Source organism: Silurus aristotelis (genome assembly GCF_946808225.1).
Source record: "Silurus aristotelis genome assembly, chromosome: 26".
In the NCBI taxonomy this organism is placed as follows: domain Eukaryota; kingdom Metazoa; phylum Chordata; class Actinopteri; order Siluriformes; family Siluridae; genus Silurus; species Silurus aristotelis.
In genome coordinates this window covers 7,128,359-7,150,450 of record NC_139599.1, presented here as the reverse complement: position 1 = coordinate 7,150,450, position 22,092 = coordinate 7,128,359, and the positions used below count along the sequence as shown (strand labels likewise).

At 35.9% G+C, this 22,092-nt stretch overlaps 1 protein-coding gene and 1 long non-coding RNA gene across 5 annotated transcripts in view; one reads left to right on the top strand and one right to left on the bottom strand.

Moving 5' to 3' along the window:
- Positions 1–22,092, bottom strand: part of sh3glb2b (SH3-domain GRB2-like endophilin B2b) — a 42,845-nt gene that overhangs the window by 4,773 nt on the left and 15,980 nt on the right. For 2 of the 4 annotated variants that reach the window (XM_083531954.1, XM_083531955.1), the window contains exons 3-9: positions 21,529–21,657; positions 16,006–16,139; positions 13,112–13,204; positions 9,672–9,734; positions 3,456–3,479; positions 3,184–3,273; positions 2,191–2,291 (exon numbers count right to left, since the gene is read on the bottom strand). In XM_083531954.1, coding sequence (XP_083388080.1) covers positions 2,191–2,291; positions 3,184–3,273; positions 3,456–3,479; positions 9,672–9,734; positions 13,112–13,204; positions 16,006–16,139; positions 21,529–21,657 — 634 coding nt within the window. The remainder of the gene's footprint in view (positions 1–2,190; positions 2,292–3,183; positions 3,274–3,455; positions 3,480–9,671; positions 9,735–13,111; positions 13,205–16,005; positions 16,140–21,528; positions 21,658–22,092) is intronic. The other 2 variants (XM_083531956.1, XM_083531957.1) reach the window with 2 other exon arrangements.
- Positions 9,741–12,455, top strand: LOC310720938. Its single transcript, XR_014531880.1, has 2 exons — positions 9,741–10,992; positions 11,143–12,455. It is a non-coding gene; the product is annotated as an uncharacterized lncRNA (long non-coding RNA).

The window sequence follows — 22,092 nt, the reverse complement described above, 5'->3', positions numbered from 1 at the left end:
CGAAGGCGGGGGCCTGCTTAGACTGCTGCCCCCGCGACCCGAATTACGGATAAGCGGGAGAGAATGAATGAAAAAAAAAAAAAAAATTGTTAAAAAAAAATAATAATAATAAAAGCAGTACAGTAACGCAGCAGCTGATTACACCAAGTAGTTCTACCCCGTACCTGTGCAAATTTGTGTTCACTCAGCTTTCTTGAAGGTGGTGTGGCAGTCTGTCCCTTATTCCAGAGATCCCTCATGTTTTGTTACCTTCTGGCAAAGCTAGACTTTCCAGAGTCCCTACTTACACCCTGATCACACTGTGCAGTGTCTTTTTTAAAACAATTAGAATACTTAATAATCCTTATTTTTCTCTCTCTTTAGCTCTCTTTCTCTCTCGAGTTTAATATGCTCCTATGTGACCAGTGTTTCTGTTCTTTCATCTCTTCAGGTTCTGCCAGAATCATCCCGACAGCCTACATCTTGATGCCGTTCTGTCCGATTGGAGACCACCCTTCACAGCTGTGAATGGTTCAACATCAACAGCCTAAAGAGATATGAAGTTCCTCTTAAGGTTTCTTTCTCATAACATCTGAAAGAGTTTTTCCTTGATACAGTCACCACTGACTCTCTCATTACGGATAAACGTAAAATGATGAGGAGCAAACTTATAGGCACTAAACTTATACATTCTTTTATACAACTTTATAACATCTTTATCCATTTAAAGCTTCGTTGAGACAATGTCCATTGTTTAAAGTGCTTTACAATTCAAAATGAATTCAACCAAATTTAAATGATTTATATTGTAGCTAAAGGCTTACTCATCTCTGTAACCATATATGCAAACATCTCAGCTTTAAAGATCTTTCCCAGAAAGTCACAACATAACAGCTGGTTACTGACAACTCCTAAAATGTTCCTGTAAGCACCATTGGGGCCTAACAAACAAGCGCTTCGCAAGATTTCTGATCAATGACTCAGAAAGGTATTTAGAAGAGTAGCCCTTAGAAGCAGCAAATACAATTGTGACAAAAAAAGAAATAGGAACCGATTCCACCTCTATGCACTTTCACCCCGAAGGCTCCATTGTTAAAGAAAAGGCACATTAAAGCTAGTTTGCGGTTTGATACACAATATTTGGAAAAGCCTCTGAAGAACAACAACAATGTAAAGTCTGCTCAGATAAGCGAGAAATCAAACTTTTGGACAACAATACCACACTGTTTGGAAGGAAAATGATTCTGCATATGACAATAGAATTACCATAGAATTATCAACAGTAAAGTGTGGAGGTGGAAGCATCACAGTATGGGGCTGTTTCTCTTCTCACGGTACTGGAATGCTCTATATTTAAAAGGAAGTTAAAGCCATATACCTGGAAATTCTGGAAATGAATATAAAGATGAGGCATAGGTGGATTTTCTAATAGGACAATAATCCAAAACATACTGCAAAGGAGACTTTGAATTGGTTCAAAATAAAAATGAAATTGAATATATGATCAGAAAAACACAACGAGGTCAGCATATAAATTTGCATTTCCCTTTTTCAAATAACATTCCGTATTTTTATTAATAGATTCCTGGTGACAGCTTTCAGATCCTCACAGTTAATATATCTACAACATCTGCAAAATCAGATTCCTGTATCTCTTCATCTGCAGAATCCGATTCACGTAGCTCTATACTGTATCTGCACAATCATCCTGAAATATCTGTATCAAACTCATTCTTCTTTAAATCAGACCTGGTGACAAAGGGCAAAACAAAACTAGTGGGTGAAGCCAAAACAAAACAAAACAAAACAAAACAAAAAACCATTGACAGTTGTAGATCATAACAGTAGATCGTGCTTGCATAAACAAGACTGCTCAGAAACGGTCCTTCCTACAATTTGACAAGATGAAGGATTCAGGTTTTACTTCAGAAGATGTCTTTTTTTTTTTTTTTTTAACAAATCCAGTGTAAGTTACTGCTTATGAAATAAACATGGTTTTGATTTGAAAAAGCTGTACAAATATTTGCATTGATTTCTGAAGCATGATTGGCACTAAAGCTGTTCACACTGGAACTGATCAGTGGATCTGGTTTTGATGTATACAGTTAATATTTAAAGTTCATGTTCACATGACACATATCCATATACACATCCAAACTGTTCCAAGTAAAGTTAACATACTAAGCTGTTGCAATTTATGCTAATACTCACCTACTAAGTTCCTTTTGAAGATCCTGCATATGCTTGAAACACTGGGCATAGTAAGCTGCCTGGGCTTCCACAAATTCATGCAGACAACGCAGATGATTTACCTGAGCAAACAGGGAAAAGGAAATGTCTTATTTGACACACATTTTATTCAATACTTATGCCTGATTAGCATAATGCTAAAACCATTCGAAAGAATAGAAGGTTCTACACATAAATCATGTTTTTAAAAATTACTCCGTCTACTGTCTCCTGGTCTAATGTTGTTTTTTTGTTTGTTTTGGACTGTACGTTGCACAGTGTTGCTAGTTTAGAGTACAGTGTTGTGCAGTTGTGTGTTCCTTTTATTTATGTTTTTCTGCTGTAGCACCTTGGTAATGGGAAAACGTTGTTTCGTTTCACTGTGTACTGCACTGTATATAGTTGAAATGACAATAAAGCCTGCTTGACGACTACATTTCATCTCTGGAGCTTCACTACAGAAGAAATTAAATTGCATAGTTCCAGCTTTGCTCTTTAAAATAGCTAAACCTGAATGAGCATCTTGTGGCCTTGTTTATGTGTGATTACATTACAATCACACATCTTGTATGCATTGCTATGTAAAGCCTATTTTAAACACATTTTATACACCTATTTTATCATATTATATTACTTTAGATTATATTGCCAAAATACCATTACAAATACCTGTCATCATCATCATTATCATCAGCATCATCAATTTTAAATATAACTCAATCGGTCAATCTGGACTGGAAAATTTGTCGTTACTGTATATTACACAGTGCATTGTCAAATATTGGTTTCAGCCCAGTTTTAGAAATAATTTAATTAGGAACACAACAGTGAACACCCGTTTGCGTCACAACCTGCTGAATATTTCATGTAGATATTGACTAAACAAACTGGAGCAGATTTTTATTGTTGTCTTATCAACACTGTTTTTGTATTGTGGAACCATAGAGATGCATCTGATTATAACCTGTGACTCACATGTGTGCTGCTGATGCCTTCCAACAAAAGCCGAGTAACTTCAGCTTGTCTGTCAAACTCCGTCTGAGCCACACGCAGTTCCTGCTCTGCCTAACACACACACACACACACACACACACATTTATACAAATGCAGCCTACGATAAACAAACTAAAATTATCTCTATATTGATTAATCATTTTAAAGTTTAGGGGTTAGTAATGTGAATATTGTCCCATCAATTTCAATCACCCCCTAATTTTTTTTTCTTTCTTCAATAAGTGTATACTTACTTTGTCCACCTCTTCACTCCACAGCTGATTTCATGCAGCACAATGGACAGGAAAGGAGGAGGCATTAGCTATTTTCTCACACAGTAGTGACAGTAAATTGAAAAGAGTCGCAATGAGCATGGCTTTACACTTTAAATCACCAGGGGAATGTGACAATGCATCCAAGGGGTAGAATTCTGCACGAGTTTACTAGGACTGTGGGTCAGGAGCCCCCCAAATTGAGCAGATGCTATAAACCAGAGGTGCCCAAACTCTTTGCTATGAAGAGCCAAAAATCAAACTTTATTGAAGGCCGGGTGACCAAAAGTAACTGTTGGAATATAACAAACTAATGCATTGAACTTGCCATTGTTCTGTTTATTTATGACTTAAATATAAAAGGAAAATAAAACTTATACTACAGTTAAAACATTGAAACAATCCTATTTATAGTACAATAGAGTTCAATATGTAATTCAGTTGGTCAAGCTATAAGCAATACAGCCATATGCCTGTAATATCAGTGACCTCTAATCAAAGACATGAAGCAGCTCCTTAGTTTTTAAAAGATTTTCCCAAAGTGGTCTGCAGCTGACTTTAATTATTATGACTAATGGTAAGTTATTATGACTCAGGGTAAGGTATGACTCCCCCCTTCCTTCTTTCCCTCCTTCCTTCCTTTCTTTCTTCTCACAGATTGCATGTCAGGCCAAATCACAAAGTCATTATGACCAAAGTTAGTTTGGGCATCTCTGCTTATCTATAATAGTAAATAATCAATAATGAATATAAAATATAAAAATAAATAGCTATACTTTCAGTCCAACAATTAGAATAACTTTTAAAGGAAGTTTGCCTCCGGCTGAAATCTAGTTTAATAATATGTTGACACATGGCCTGATTTGTTTGTGTGCCAGTCCTTCTTGGATTGAGTTTTATTTATTACATAATGTTTGACAGGGGAAGAAAATTCCTTGGCAGGCTCTAATTTATTAAATAAATTTTTTAAAGATTTAGATCTTAAAAAAATAACTTGTGAGTTATAAACAAAAGTTATAAAGAATTCCATTAAAAATGTCTGTCTTGTGTCAAAAGTGACATCAAAAAGGAGAACTAATTGATTTGAATTAGTATTGAGTTAGTCGAAACATACTCTGAACAACAAATTTCAACAGTTTTCAACAATTTTCTCTGAATATACATGTCTAAAATTTTAGGGGCCCATAGCTAAAGTCGGGGGTGGGGGGCGGGCGGTGGTGCGGCCTTTGGTGTTATGGTGTCAGTAGGGTCTTGCTGTCAATGTGCTAACTCTGTCAATGTGCTAATTTAATCTTTCTCAAGGTGCCGCTACAACCAACTAATGTGCATACTGAGAGGCATACAGATTTTGTATGATGTATAACAGCAGGCAGCATACAATACTTACTAGTCGAGGATATTTAGCGCATGACGGAATGCCGACACAATGTACAAGTATCAATTGTATATAATTCCAGTTTATCATGATTTTATCGTATCTAGTGTTTTGTGTTAATGCAGCATTTGTTGGTTTTCTTTTTTTGGTTAAAGCAGTTGTAGTGGATTCAATTGGTTAAAGTTTAGAAAATCCCTAAATCCAGTCCTGGACATGACAGCTACAGAAATGGGAGTGTTCACATACCTGTCTGAGTACACTTCCAACAACTGTAACTGTGTTCCACAGAAAATGATATGGTCATGATGATGTGTATATTGAGCAATTAGCAGAATCAATGCCAGTGAAACCAGATTAAGTAGATACTGTGTAGATACCCAACCTGAAACAACCCCTTTCTTTTCTCAACTCAGATTTGTTGTTGGTGGTGTTGCTGGGCACTTTATGTACCATTCTGACTCCAGGATGATCAAAATGTGTATTACCTTTATCCATTACGTGAAAAATGCATACCTAATAATCTCTGTCTGTCTTTGATACCACTTAATAACCATTAATATAGCTTTGGACTGTAATTAGGACAGTTGTGCACTCAAGTCTCCATCAGTGAACAGTTAATGAATCCTAGAAAATAGACTTCATGATGAAACTACATTGAATAAATCTGGTGTCATATGAGGTCCCTGCTGATTCTGATTCTCTCAGGTTTCTTCATTTCATCTCAGGGAGAGTTTCCTTGCCACCGTCAACTCTGGCTTGCTTATTAGGGATAATATTTAAAGGATAAATCTGAATTTAAGATGTACATTCCCGATCTATGGGAATCAGTGTTTTAAATTTTAAAAGCAATATACAAATAAAACTGAGCTGAATTTACATGTAGATGCTTTAATGCAGGAGCAGCTGACAAGAACCTGTTCAATAGAGCAAAACATTAAATCTAGCTTTTTTTAGGGTTTAAAAAAAAAATGCAAATCCAAAATTACACCAGATGTGGAGCCTAACCGCATGCTTATTCCACACCAAATACTTTCCCATACATGCCAACAGCATTACAGTGTGGTGTATTATTTTATATTTATATAATTAGAAGACTAATTATTATATGAGAGTGGAGAAAGCTGAAGTTACTGTCTATGTCATTAAAACTCACTCATCAGGCATTTTCCATTTCTTTCCATAAATGCTTAAATTTGATTCTAAATGCCTTTCTGTTCACTAAAGGGGTTCAGAGCATCCAGTGGTGGCATTGTAAAATCTGGTAAAAGTGGCATACTTCATTTTTAGAAAAGCAGTATTTATTACAAGAGCTCAATTATACCCATGACTACTCCACTACTTAAACCCATCACTAGTTCGCACACTAGCAAGCCAAGAATTCTACACTGAAGGACACTTAAACCAACTGTATACCAAGCCTTTATGTTTCTTGATGATGCAATGGCTTGCAATTCACCTAAAAAAAGAAACGTCTGAGTGGTTAATTCAAATGTGTAAATGACTAATTCAGGCCTACACAAATAACTCTCAGAGTCTCTCTGTGGTGTTTATCCAACAATAGTAAACAGTCCTTGAAGACACTAACAAAAAGTTTAGCTCAATATGGACCTTCTGTCCACGAGGGAAAAATTACTCTCTCTCTCTCTCTCTCTCTCTCTCTCTCTCTCTCTCTCTCTCTCTCTCTCTCTCTCTCTCTCTCTCTCTCTCTCTCTCTCTCTCTCTCTATATATATATATATATATATATATATATATACATATATACACACATACACATATATACACACACACACACACACACACACACACACACACATTACACACACTATATTGCATCACTTTTAGGTCACCTGGTCATAAGTATGGTATGTGATTTTTGAGCATTGCATTCCATATATCATCCCAATTTAACACCGTGTGTTCATCAGCCACAAGGGTATTATGAAAGGCAGGTACTGATGTAGGTGAGGAGGCCTGGGGTGCAGTTAAGGTTCCAATTCATCCCAAAGGTGTTCAGTAGGGATGAGATATCTGTCCTGAGCTCTATAGCAGGACACTCAAACTCTTCCTCTCCAAGGCATGTAAACCAGATCTTCAAGGAGCAATGCTGGAACAGGTTTTGGTTTTCCAAGTTCAATTAAAGGAAAAAATGTATCAGAACTTTGTTCTCACATTTATAATATAATATGGTTTATATGGAAAAACATACAGTAGGTATATCATTATTTCCTTGGCAAACAAGTGTTTTTTTGTTTGTTTTGTTAAAACTACAAATGGGGTGCAGGTTTAATTCCCAGGGGTTGCAATAAAGCCAGTGTTAGGACCTTATGTCTATATACAGTGAGGAAAATAAGTATTTGAACACCCTGCTATTTTGCAAGTTCTCCCACTTAGAAATCATGGAGGGGTCTGAAATTGTCATCGTAGGTGCATGTCCACTGTGAGAGACATAATAAAAATAAAAAAATCCAGAAATCACAATGTATGATTTTTTAACTATTTATTTGTATGATACAGCTGCAAATAAGTATTTGAACACCTGTCTATCAGCTAGAATTTTGACCCTCAAAGACCTGTTAGTCTGCCTTTAAAATGTCCACCTCCACTACATTTATTATCCTAAATTAGATGCACCTGTTTGAGGTCGTTAGCTGCATAAAGACACCTGTCCACCCCATACAATCAGTAAGAATCCAACTACTAACATGGCCAAGACCAAAGAGCTGTCCAAAGACACTAGAGACAAAATTGTACACCTCCACAAGGCTGGAAAGGGCTACGGGGAAATTGCCAAGCAGCTTGGTGAAAAAAGGTCCTCTGTTGGAGCAATCATTAGAAAATATAAGAAGCTAAACATGACTGTCAATCGCCCTCGGACCGGGGCTTCATGATCTTACCTCGTGGGGTCTCAATGATCCTAAGGAAGGTGAGAAATCAGCCCAGAACTACACGGGAGGAGCTGGTCAATGACCTGAAAAGAACTGGGACCACCATTTTCAAGGTTACTGTTGGTAATACACTAAGACGTCATGGTTTGAAATCATGGATGGCACGGAAGGTTCCCCTGCTTAAACCAGCACATGTCCAGGCATGTCTTAAGTTTGCCAATGACCATTTGGATGATCCAGAGGAGTCATGGGAGAAAGTCATGTGGTCAGATGAGATCAAAATAGAACTTTTGGGTCATAATTCCACTAAACGTGTTTGGAGGAAGAAGAATGATGAGTACCATCCCAAGAACACCATCCCTACTGTGAAGCATGGGGGTGGTAGCATCATGCTTTGGGGGTGTTTTTCTGCACATAGGACAGGGCGACTGCACTGTATTAAGGAGAGGATGACCCGGGCCATGTATTGCGAGATTTTGGGGAACAATCCTTTCCCTCAGTTAGAGCATTGAAGATGGGTCGAGGCTGGGTCTTCCAACATGACAATGACCTGAAGCACACAGCCAGGATAACCAAGGAGTGGCTCTGTAAGAAGCATATCAGACAGGCCAGAAACCTGACTGATCTAGAGAAGACCTGTGTGGAGGAGTGGGCCAAAATCCCTCCTGCAGTGTGTGCAAACCTGGTGAAAAACTACAGGAAACATTTGACCTCTGTAATTGCAAACAAAGGCTACTGTACCAAATATTAACATTGACTTTCTCAGGTGTTCAAATACTTTTTTGCAGCTGTATCATACAAATAAATAGTTAAAAAAATCATACATTGTGATTTCTGGATTTTTTTTTAAGATTATGTCTCTCACAGTGGACATGCACCTACGATGACAATTTCAGACCCCTCCATGATTTCTAAGTGGGAGAACTTGCAAAATAGCAGGGTGTTCGCGCGCGTGTTTTGTATTATTAGCTATTTATTATGATTTTTTTATGATATCTGAATAATTTTACTTAATATTTACTTTGTATTACATACTTTTTCACATCAAAAAGCACAATATGATCTTTATATAAGTTCAGTGGATTATTTATTTATTTATTATTTCCTTATAATTGTATTTCTTTTTACCTCCTTTGAATCCCAAAAATTTTTTTTTTTCTCTAAAGATGTTATATAATCTAGGTGAAATGTGAAACATGCTTGCATTCCCAATGAAAAACAGACTCATTCGAAGAGGCTGAGTTAAGCAACAGTCTCAGTGGTCAGCCAAGCCATGCTCAAAACGTGAAGTGGTGTGAAATATTGGACACTTGGGGAAAATAAATAAAGCTGGAATAAGCTGAAATTATGTAATTGGATAGCAAACCTTTATTTTCTATGTAACTAGTTTTCCACAATAATCATTATATTGTAATTGTTTTAATTTAAAATTAATTTTAATAGTATTGCTTTAAAAAGAATTCATTCAAAAGAAATAGTCCAAGCTGTGAACTGAGCATGCAAAGGTCATTGAATGGAAAACAACGAGGATTGGCACACATAAAAACTCTTTATTTAAAAGCGGAACCCACCCGCACAAATTTCTTCCTCACACTATTTCTTCTGTTGAACTTTGATTTCAACTGGACCCTGTTTACAATGCTTGAAAAATATCAAAGTACAGTCTAGCATGGTCCTTTGGCCTAATCTCCCTGGAACACATGCTTGTTTTAACAAATGTATGTGGGCAAGACCATGATTTTGATAATTGCAAGACCATGATTTTGATAATTGATTATAAAAATCTGATTTTATTTAGATTAGAATGTGGAAGTTGAGTGTTTCATGTAAACCAGGCACTGTTTTGTTGTCTTTTGGTCTGTGAATGGGGCTTAATTTAAAAAGAGGGATAGGAACAGGAAGAGAAAGAGACCAACATTTCCTGCAGCACTCTTACCGCAGATGCACTGGCAGACAGAACATAATTTCGGGGCCTAGTCTCCTGAAAATCAGGTGCAGCCTAAAAGTGAAGGGGGGAAACAGAATTTTACACAGAATCATGCATCCCGATTAATTGCCACAGCACACGGCACACGGCACACTTAGATCGAACTAAGGCAATGCAAACAAAAAGCAAGCGAGCAGCAAAGCAAACCATGAAATGCAGTGACAAATGGCAAGGCATAGTCATTTCCAATAAAATAAATATGTAACTAAAGCAGGCAGCCCAAGACAGGAGAGTCATGTTCATATTACAAAATCCTGCAGAATATTTAATGGCACTTTCTTTCAGATCTTTATGTTTTCTCTCTAATTTGTATAGTGAAAAAACAAAAAATACTACCCTTTACTCATGCAATAATCAAGCCTGGGACTAAAAAGGATTAGGAAAATACACTGCAAAATAAAAGATTTTACATGCTGGGTTATGCCATTCAAGACAGGGGTATTGCTTTGTGTAAAGCGCAAGACCTACATCATTTAGAAGATTTTCATACCATGGTTAGTATTACCGAGTAAACAGTATACTTATCGCAAAAGAAAATATATGATTATACTCTGTATTATAGATTTTCAAACATGGCTAGGTTTAATCAGTGCCCAGAAATCCAAAAAATCCATATATTTTCACATATATCCTGTAGAATACTGCTGTGTTTTGATGCAACACCTTAGTTACTGTTATGGCACAGAAGGAAGCAAGCATTTATGGCAGTTGCCTCTGGCATTTTGCCCTAGCTTAACCTGAATGTGTTTTTAAAAAAAAAAAAAATTAATTACAGTTCTATTTCAACACTTAACCACCACAAGTGGGAAGAATCACCTGGACACCTTTTTGCTGAAACGTTCATCAAATGTAATATATTAATTAAAAAAAAAAAAATTCCTCAACCTATGGTTTCTTGCAAACACTCATATGGGGACTAATCTTCCATAAGCTACCACTGTACATCTATTACAGCACACCAGCAATTTAAAAACTGCTACTGGACACTTTATAACATAAGAGAAATATATATATTATAACATTCAAGAAATTTCCCCACTGTGGGAGGAATAAAGGTTTATCTTATCTTATAACAATATAATATAAAAAATATATAATGTCTTTTGCCACAGTTAATTGCTGCTATAACATTCAATAATTTAACCATTTGTTTTTTCCTCAACCTAATGCTGTTCTTCTGTCCGGTCTATTCGCCATGCTTGTGTCTCTTGTCAGTATTTACTGACGGTGATCTTACTGGTTTATGTGTCTGCAATATAGCTGGTCCTGTGTACTATATTGCCACTCAATTGTTATGTGATCGCACTATGGTTGTGGGGAAACATCAGTGCAATATATACAAGCTGCCACTGTTGGACCCTTGAGAAAGGCACTGTTCCAGGGGCACGATACCAAAGTTGACCCTGCGCTCTGACTCCAGCTTCCTGACGAGCTGGGATATGAGAAATCTGTACCACTTTATCATTATCGAATATATTTTCTAATATTTTTTAATATTTATAGTCCCTTTTATTTAATGCACAAGCAGCTCAACATGGTTTACATTTCACTGCAAGTTGTGTTCTGTATATAACTATGTTTGTGAATCTTGAATTTTGACACAAACAGCAGTATGGCAGGGGTGTTCAAACTTATCTAGGAATCCTGGGTGGTTGCAGGTTTTGGGTTTCACCCAATTGAGCCACAGCTGGTTTTCGATTGATAAAGATAAACAGAAAAACAGGTACAACGAAACCCTGCAGCCACACCCCTCTGTGAATGAGACTCTACATTTTTGTAATATAGCTATCACTTCAATAATCACTTTATAATCATCTCTAATCTCTTAAAAAAAAATGCAGCTTTTCAGAACTCCATGGCTGCTAATTTGACTTGCCCTGAGTGCCTGGCTACTACTGAAAACATGCTCAATTATCCCTAGACACTGGAAATAAAAACAGCCAAACAGACCAGCCCTAATGTGCCTTTGACTCACTAGCTAGAAATTTACAAAATATGTAGCTTCATTCCCTGGAGATGTTTCATCATAGAGGTGCTTTCCTTCTATGCGGTGAAAGGGAATTAATGAAAGTACCAATTCCACTTAAACTGCTTTCCTTTGAAAGCCATACTGTAGCTAGACAATCCCCTCACCATCTGTCTAAATGTCAAGTAATACATTGAGGAAAAAGGAGGAAGGCTTGTGCCAATTTCGGTATGCTCATGAGTCATGGAAAATGTTTACTTTAAAGGTTTGGCATTTTAATTGACCTATATTTTGTAAGCCACTTACAGAATGCAGGCCACTTTACTCATAATTCTTCACAATGATTGCAATATTTTTAAGTCAGACTTTGAGTTTTAATGAAAAGAAGACTGTGTATGCAAATGTCTGGACGGCCAGAAAAGTAAGTTAGGAATGCCATTCAATAATCATTCAGTATGATAATAATAATTCATTAATAAGCTTTAACTGAGTTAAATATATGCATGTCCATATCTATGCCCATATTAATTAAAGAAATTTGTATTTCCGCTTTTTTATGTCTTGTCCTTTTATTAGCAACAAGCTTTGGCAGATTGGGAAGAGAGTAAGAAGTATAATAGAAAAGTTTAAACCAGAGAAAACCAAAGAAAAACAATGCGTGAGACAAACACATTCTTACACACGCAGACACTGGTACTCACATCTCCCTCACACTGTGCAAATGATAACAAAGAAACACGTTAATGCAACATGTAAAAAAAAGACAAGGGATTGTACTCCTCACATCTACGAACAAACAAGCAACACAAACACTCACAGACGTAACAAGCAAAAAATGATGGCTGTTCCAAGTATTATTTCCCAAAATGAATAAAAGTTCTAGGTATTTTTAAGCAACTAAGAACTTTATCAAAACCATTAAACCCAAACATGCAATAAACAAATGTTTATTTGCAAATCTACATGAAGTTCCACCTGGTGACTAAGTCATGACTAAGGTCCTGTCTTTACGTATGATACATGGTGACATAATCATCTCCAACTGAAAGAGCTATGAGCCAAAAAGTGAAACATCTAATCCTCAGGAGTAGCTGTAACTAAATGCTATATTTAGACTCTAGCCACTGAATACATGACTTCCTTTGCTGTGAAAGCAGTTCCAGGAATGATCTTAGTGGGGCTTAGTTGTGTCCTGATGCAACTAAATCACAAGTATAAACATAAACACACTGCTTACATGGTAAATCCACTTCATCATCATGCTGATTCACAAGGACCCACAGCATGTTTAAGAAGCAATTTGGTTGCTGAATAATGTAACATGTGCATGTGGGGGAAACTGCAGATGACTGTATGAACCGGGGTATGAACAGAAGAACAGCAGGAGAAAAGAAAAAAAAATGTAAGTGGGAGCATGACTCACAGCAGCCTTAGCTTCTGCTAACTTGGCTTTCTTCAGACGTGCTTTGCAGACATCCAAGTCAAGACGGCGGTTCTCCAATAGCCTTCTTTCTTTCTGAAATGCACACACACACACACACACACACACACACACACAGACACACACACACACACACACATATATATAAAAAAAAACTTCAACACCAAACACATTTATTCATGACAGCCTTTCTTTAGAATTATATAAAAAACAAAAATCCACCAAAAAATACTTTTTACTCACTGAACATTTGGTTTACTGATGAGCCTCTCAGTCTCAAATCAAACACCAAAACCTCCATCATGCACACATTCAGCAATTAAAAGTAAACATAGCAAAAGTTCTGTTTGTTGTCGATTTCCGTAATTTAAAACACCATAATTACTTTAAGCATTCACAAAAATATTTTTTTGAGCTTCCCTGTGATCTGAAAATGTAAACAGGCTTGCCTGCTTGAGCAACTGGTTAAGTGCAAGGTAACAGAAGTAATGGGAACCTGGTATTTCTATGTTCTTTTTTCATGAGTCTAATAGACATGAACAAGTTCTTTGAAAAACATCTATGACCTTTGAAACATGTCTAGTCTTTATGCGCTATGTTGAGCATGGTTTCACCAGCAATAAACATACATTTGCATAAAGCATCCATATTTTTCCATGCCCATGTTGATTAGAGTATTAAAAACATAAAAAGTTTAAAATGTGCGATTAATCATGTGTTAACACATGACAATCATCTGAATAATCATGATGAAATATTTAAATTAAGTGACAGCCCCAATATATATATATATTTATAAAACTGATGGCAGCAACACCTCTTAAAAAGTGGGACAGGCCCATGTTTACCATGGTGTAGCATCCCCTCTTCTTTTAAACAGCAGTCTGTAAACATCTGGGAAATGAGGAGACCATTTGCTGGATCTTTGGGAGAAATGCTGTTCCATTCTTGCCTGATTTAGGATACTAACTTCTCAACAGTTCTGGGTCTTCTTTGGTACATTCTTGGTTTCAAGATGCCCCAAATATTTTCAATTGGTGAAAGGTCTGGACTGTAGGCAGGTCATTTCTGTACCCAGACTACTACTTCTATGAAGCTATGCTGTTGTCATAGATACAGTATGTGGTTTAGGGTTGTCCTGTTAAAATATGCAAGGCCTTCCTTGAAAAAGACGTCGTCTAGATAGGAGCATATGCTGCTCTAAAACCTGGATATATCTTTCAGCATTGATGGAGCCTTTCCAAATGTACAGTAAAAGATGCCCATTCCGTAGGTACTAAAGCACCCCCATACCATTAGTTATGTTATCAACTAAACACTGGTAACAAGCTGGACGATCCCGCTCCTCTTTAGTCTGGCGGATGCGGCGCCATTGGTTGCCAAAAAATGTGTCAAATAAAACATACGACCACAGAAGAGCTTTTCACTTTGCCACAGACCATTTTACATTAGCTTTGGCTCAGAGAAGATAGCTGTTTTTCTGGATCAAGTTCATATATAGCTTCTTCTCTGCATAATAGAGCTTTAACTTGCATGCTTGCAGTGGTAAGTATTTGCAATTTCATGGAGTAACATTATTCTGAAATTGTTTCACAATTTGAAGACACAGCTTTTCACAGATTGGTAAACCTCTGCCAGTCTTTACTTCTGAGAGCCTCTGACTCTCTAAGATGCCCTTTTTTATACCCAGTCATGTTACTGACCTGTTGCTAATTAGCCTAATTAATTGCAAATTGTTCATCAAACTCTTCCTTGTTAGTACCATTTACTTTTCCAACATTTTGTTTCCAAGCCTCTGTCCCAACGTTTGAAACATGGTGCTGCTATCAATTTCAAGATTACTTTTTTATTTTTATTTATTTTATTTTTTTTATGGAAAGAGTACTTTTATTTTGTTTAAACATTTGGTATGTTTTGTAAGTTCTATTAAGAGTTCTTATGAGATTCGCAAATCATTGCATTTTGGTTTATTTACATATAAATGACCGCAAGTGGGACTATTGACTCCATTGCTAAAAAATCTCAGCAGAGGTTGTACTTCCGTCACCAACTGATGAAATTCAACCTGCCACAAGAGCTGCTGAAACATTTCTAGTCGGCAATCACTGAGTCTGTTTGGTTCAGCTTCCAAATCAGACATCAAGAGAATACAGTGGACAGTCCTGACTGCTGAGAGGATTATTGGTGCCCCCCTGCCTAACCTCCAAGATCTTTACACCTCCAGGAAAAGGCTAAGAAACTCCCTTTGGACCCATCACTCCCAGCCCACTCTCTCTTCGAACTGTTGCCTTCTGGTCCATTCACCAGAACAGCCAGGCACAAAAACTGTTTTTTTCCCCCCCAGGCTATACTCAACCTGAACAATTAAAATATTCATAACTATACCATCATAACTGACACATTTTTACAAACTGCACACTTGTATCAAAACATATATATATACATTCATTGAAACAATATTTCTACTTTTATACATAGTAAATAATAAAAATATATATATATATATATTATATTATATTATTTAATTGTCTTTTTTTTTTATTTTTATATTCCATCTCTACTGTATAATTCCTATGTATGTCTGCACTATCATATGTTGCCCTATGTCTATACTTTCACTTGCACTAGAAGGTTAAATTCGCCGAATCAAATTCATTGTGTGTAAATATACTTAGTAATTAAAGCTATTTCTGATTCTAATCCTGATTCTGATATAATCATAAAATAAGTAGCACCTTTTACATTTATTATTTTTTTATTTACATGCCAAGACAGAAACAAAGCATTACTCATACAAATGCAGCTCATTGCTCAAGTGAGCTCCTTTTTATCTCCATGTGTGAAAGCAAAATCCCTCTCAAATGAGCTGATCTTACCGATATGGTTCTCCAGTCACCCTCTAGAAAATTCCGAAGAGGAGTGAGGAAGCTGATGGCTGATGCTTGTAAGAACTCTTTCTCAGCAGTGCCTAGCCTCTTCTGATAGTCTCCTACAGTGTACAAAGTACTTCCTAAATACACAAAGAACAACTATTACTTATTTGACATTAAGGCCTTCAGTCATATCACAAAAATATCACTACAAAATAATGGTTATGTTAATCATCTTTTATTATATATATATATATATATATACTGTATACATTTACTGATTTTGACAAGCTTAGTTTAAAGTGTGGGGGAATCCATGATTGCAAATTCGCAACTAGAGCATCATGGGAAAAAAAGAGAAATAAGTCAGCAGACAAAGAAAAGAGTAAATTTTTGACGATGGTAGTCAACTAGTTATCGCCTGTACAATGTATGCATGACTGTACTGTTACTATAAAGAATAATGTGAATACAACCAAAGCAATACATTTAGATTGTATCACTTTCTTTCAATCATATTTGGACTTTTTGCTTTCTTTCAATTAAAAAAATAAATAAATACATAAATCTTAAATAAATTCATCTTGCTACCAAAGTACACATTAATGGACAATCAGCAAAACAAAACCATGCAAATAAATAATGAACAGTCTTGTATTTAAAATGAACTAAGTTTCATATTTAGCGGGTTTGTATCACCAGAAAAGTATAAAAATAAAAAATATATATATATTCCATTGCTCTGATCAGCCTTTTTTTCCCTATCCTTATATGACTGCTCCTACAAAGGAGCAGCCGCCTTATTTAACATATGAGTAACACTTTTTTATGTCCAAGCTGGTGCCCATTGTTCAAAATGCTCATTTCAAGATCACTAAGGAAAAATCTAATCACAGGAAAAGAAGCACCTCCTAAAACACATGAGCACAACATGTGACTTTCTGTTTGTACAATGTTCTTTTTTGACATCAAAGCACACCTACAATAATCATATAAAGCAGAAATTCATTATAATGGCATTTAAGGGTGCATGTCAGCAAGTTATGTCATGTTTAATGGCTCCTGGTTTTCAGCCCAAATTAAAATTCCTGGTTTTCAGCCCTTATTGTTTTCATATGCTCTAAAGCAATACATGAGGAACCAGCTCCACATACTACAAATTATTTTCTGTATGCATGATTACCTTCTCTAAAATACTGTTTCATTGTTTAAATAAATGAACTAAATTAAAAACTTAAATATTATAGTTAATAACCACTGCTGTGATTCTAATTACAAATTATGGCAAAAGCTACATGGTCTACTGACCATCACAACCATGTGTTTGCTGAAACACTCATTCCAATTCCATTCCAAATATAGATTTGGTCCAATCTAATAAAAAAAAACCTTAACTTGACCCCTGTCAAGTGTCCAACATCAAACCTCCCCTTTTCCCAAAAATCTTCAAAAAGGTTGTAGTACAGCAGTTATACTCACACTTACATAAGAATAACATTCATGAAATGAATCAGTCAGGATTTACAGTAGGCCTCATTATAACACAGAGAATTCACTGGTTAAAGTAATGACATGCTACTGGCCTCTAATCAGGACTGTGTCTCCTTGTTAGTGTTGTTTGATCTTAGTGCAACTTCGGACACAACTGATCATAATATTGTCCCCTTGCTAGACTAAAAAATGTTGTTCGAATAAAGGGAACAGCTTTCTCATGGTTCAGTTCTAATTTCACTGATCAATATCAGTTGGTTTTATTTAAATGGTTAGTTCTCTACACTGACTAGGCATGTTGAAATAGAGCTAGAGCTGCAACAACTAATCGATCATATCGATAATAATCGATAACAAAATCTGTTGTCAAAGAATGCCGTCATCGATTAGTTGTGCTGCTCGAGTTACGGGTTAGCGTGACGGTGAGATAACACAGCCGCTTGCGAAAAAGGCACTGTTCAGGGTCAACCGGCAGCAGGAAAAAGTGTTCATCCCAAGTCATCCAAGGCATTGGAGCATTTTATATTAAAAGCAAGACATGGGAGCATTTGATAATAAATGCAACAAAAAAAGATGTACCTGGAAGTTATGCAAAACGGTGCTTGTGTGGGATGGAGGTTTCCACAGTGAAAAAAAAAAAAAAACACACACTGGTGTCACGGAAGAAGGCGAAAAATCAGCACATGAGTAAAAACTGTTTGTCCTTTTCATGTCAAATAGTAGTTTAATAAAGTGCTATTGTGTAAACTGTTTGTTTGTAACTTCAGGAAAAGTCGCACGCGAGCATCAGGCTGCGTGCCTTTAATAAAAACTGTGCGAACAAACACTGAATCTAAAAGCAGCAAATAGCAGCAGTAAACAATAAAATGTTTTGGTTACTCTTTTGTTTTTATTGAATGATTATGCATTTGTACACCAATGCACATTTTTTTCTTTTTTTCGAATTAAGCCTGTTAGCTTGCTGCATTTCAACGTTCCATTCTCTTTTTATACCATTTGCCTGCTACAACAGTAACTTATCAAATTACTACGTTCAAAAGCTTATTTGATGCTTATACCTTCACAAAAACAAATTATCCGTGAATTTTTTTAAACAAAAATTGTCAAAACATGTAGTATTATATTTTATAGTGATTTTTTCTTAACATGGTTGCCAACTTGCCATCTGAAAAATACAATACAAATGTTGATTTACACAAATTGCCCCTCTTTTTTTGTTGTTGTTGTATTTTACAGAAAGAAACAACCCAGCATGAGTGAATTTGTTCAAAGGAGAAATCCCCAATGCGCTCCTTAACAAACAGCCACTTTAAGCTTTAAATTATAAATGTCTAAATTAAAGAAATTTAAACTCAATATGTGGGTTTTGCATTTTTCAAGTACACTTTTATAAATACCCTGAATTAGGGTTTTATAGTTATAATAATAAAAAATAAATAAATGTAAAAAATATTATCCGATTAATCTGGGAAAAAGAATCGTCCAATTAATTGATTATCAATATAAAAACCTCAAGTGGAATAGAAATACTTAAAGCGAATGAAATTGTCAGCGGTTTAAGATGGGAGAGATGAACCGTTGTACTTTGAATCAAAGAAAATAAAATTCTGCCATGTAAACGCTTTAAACCAATTACTTGCAGAAAATGTACACAAAAACGAATTGATTTGCCACAACACGGTATTTCGCACAGCTTTCGAGTTTGCACAAAACAAGCATAATTAGGGGAAATGGATTTCTGACAACCTTTTCCTCTGTCATACAGTAAATCCCTCTACCAGTCCACAAAAACATGGGAAACACCAGAGACTCATGCGAACATTTAGTTTCCATTTCACTACATTCCGTTTCTGCTTTTTGCAGGAAGTAAGGGTCGTATTGAGACCCCACTTAGAAGCTTTCTGCTTCCTGGGTGAAATTATACGTAAACAAGCTTCTACTGCAATGCTGATTGACGTAATTGTATGTTTTGGCAAAGCCAGATGAAAGACATCAGCTTAACAGTGTTGAGAAATGCGTAAAAGACATTAAAAGACAGCGGATACTTGAGATCTTCCTTCTGCTTAATTTTGAAGAAGTACTTTAACTAGGACGACATGCAGCTAGAAGTGAACTTCCCGATTACGTAGCATCTCTGGATGGTCTTTTCTCTTTCAGGGTGTACAGCAGTTAAAGCGTGATTATTTATTCTAGTCTTTGCTTTGCATCTTCCTTTGTGGAGAACATTACCACGATAGCCTTCTTTTACCTTAGAAATATTAGTAAAGAAAAATTGTATTAAATATGATGTTACAGAAATGCAGAAAAACTAGTTCATTCTTTTGTTACATTATTTGTTTGTATGTTGCATAAATAAACTTTAGTTTGGTCGAGAATGCAGCAGCAAGAATCCTTACCAGAAACAGGAAATATGTCCACATCAACTTTATTTTAAACAGACTAAAATAACGTCTTGCATTGATTACAAAATACTTTTACTGACGTATAAAGCACTGAATGGTCTTACGCAACAGTATCAGGGCAAGTTTTTGTTACATTATGATCCACCATGCTGACTTCAATCTAAAGGTGCAGGCTATTTGTTGGTACCTAAATAATAGAAACCATGGCAGAAGCAGAGCTTTCTCCTACAAAGCCACGAAGTTATTCAACGGCCTTCCAATTAGTGTTTGGGATTTAGACACAGTCTCAGTGTTAAAGTGTAGGTTGGAAACACATTTGTTTAGTCAGAACTTTTGTCTGTAGGTTTTTATTATGTAAAGGAGCAGATCTGGAGGGATCATGGATATGAGTGTTTTGTTGAGCTTGTTGAGTTCATGTTCATTGCTAATTCAGAAGGGGATGCTAATCGACAACTGCTATACAAGTTTGAGAAAAAGGGATCAATAAGACACGAAAATATGTGGAATAAAAGAAAATAAAAAAGTAGTTCTATAAAGATAGCATCATATAATATAAATGGCTTACTTAATCCTGTAAAAAGAAGCAAGATTCTGACTAAACTCAAAAAAAAGAGAAAATCGAGATCGCATTGCTTCAGGAGACCCGTCTCCATGTAACAAAGCATAATAAATTGAATCAGATGGGGTTTCAATAAATTTTTCTGCTTTATTTGGATCTGAACAATTTGCTGAAATAAAACAAAAAATAGAGAGATGACAGATACATTATGATAAGAGACAGAGTTGAGGGCACCTTAATCACCATTCTTAATGTCTATGCACCTCCAGGAAGTAAAGGTTCTTTTTTTTTTAGGACTTTGATAGAACTAAAATATTTGGGGGGTTTTATGGGTTTTTTTTATAGAACCTTGCCATTTTAATAGGGGTGTGTGCCGATGGGGGCATGGTCGAGCATCGCATGTAGACAGAGAGCTGGCAGGTAAACTCGAAGGGAACGCATAATGATTCACACGTACAATATTAGAGCAGTTTACTTATGTCTACCTACAGAAAGTCCTCTCTCTGTAGAGAGTCTGTTGAGAGTCATATCTCTGTAGATCCTGATATGAGCAGGATATTTATACTGGATAAAACTGTTTAGGTTATTATAATTATTATAACTTATTGCAATTTTTTTTAAGAACCCTTGGTTTAATTATATATTAAAAATCAAAAACCACTAGAATGACATATGATATTTATAATTCCTTATATGGTTAGTCATTATATGCAAGTTCTGGCAGACAAATTTGCAATTTAAAAGGTATTGTGTGTAAAATATATACATGAAATAGGGTTTTAATTATTAAATTTGCCATTACAATCATCATGACCTGTTGGCATTTGGGACATTCAGAAAGATATAAAACGATGCACATGTTCCTTTCCATTTTATTGTGTATGATAAAGAAGACAAGTATGCCCTCTACTGCCCACTGAAAAGCTAATGACTGAATCCAGATTTTTATCAGGATTTGCTTCATTAGACCTTGATTCTAGTTCATTGTACCATCTTACCCTTTCTTCTAAAATAAAAAATGAAAAGAAAATATCACAAAAACTTTCCCTCCATGATGGCAGGTTTAGCTTTACATACCATACGCAGTTCCAGGTCCAAAGTCCTTGGCGGCATCCTGCATGTACTGTCCCAGCAGCTCACCATTAGTGGTTCTTGTAGGGAGTTTTCTGTCCAGTTTCTCATAGAAGAACTCCTCAATGCGGGCACCTAAGTGGACACTTGCATTAAAGAATGACCAAAAGATTTCTCCCCACAGACAAAATGCTTTCTTTCCCAATCCTGGGTTAAATGGATGGAAAAAATCAGACTCAATTTCAAAATGATCTAACACACAAGTTACGGTGAATGTTTCCATTTATCAATGGAAGCTAATAAGTAATCTTTTAAAAGTAAGCGATCCTGATTTAACATCACAAATATTTTTTACATGAACTGTTGTTCTAGAATAATATCTATATTAAAAGTATTTTCCATTACAGTACATTGTAATTCTGTATTCCATCATACAGCTCCCCTTGTAAATGAAATATTCCAGTATGAGGAATTAATACTAAATGCATAAGGTTTATGTTTCAGTATGTTATTTCTTCCCGTTACTGCAGTTATAGATATGAATGAAGTAAAGTCATTCATTTTAATTGT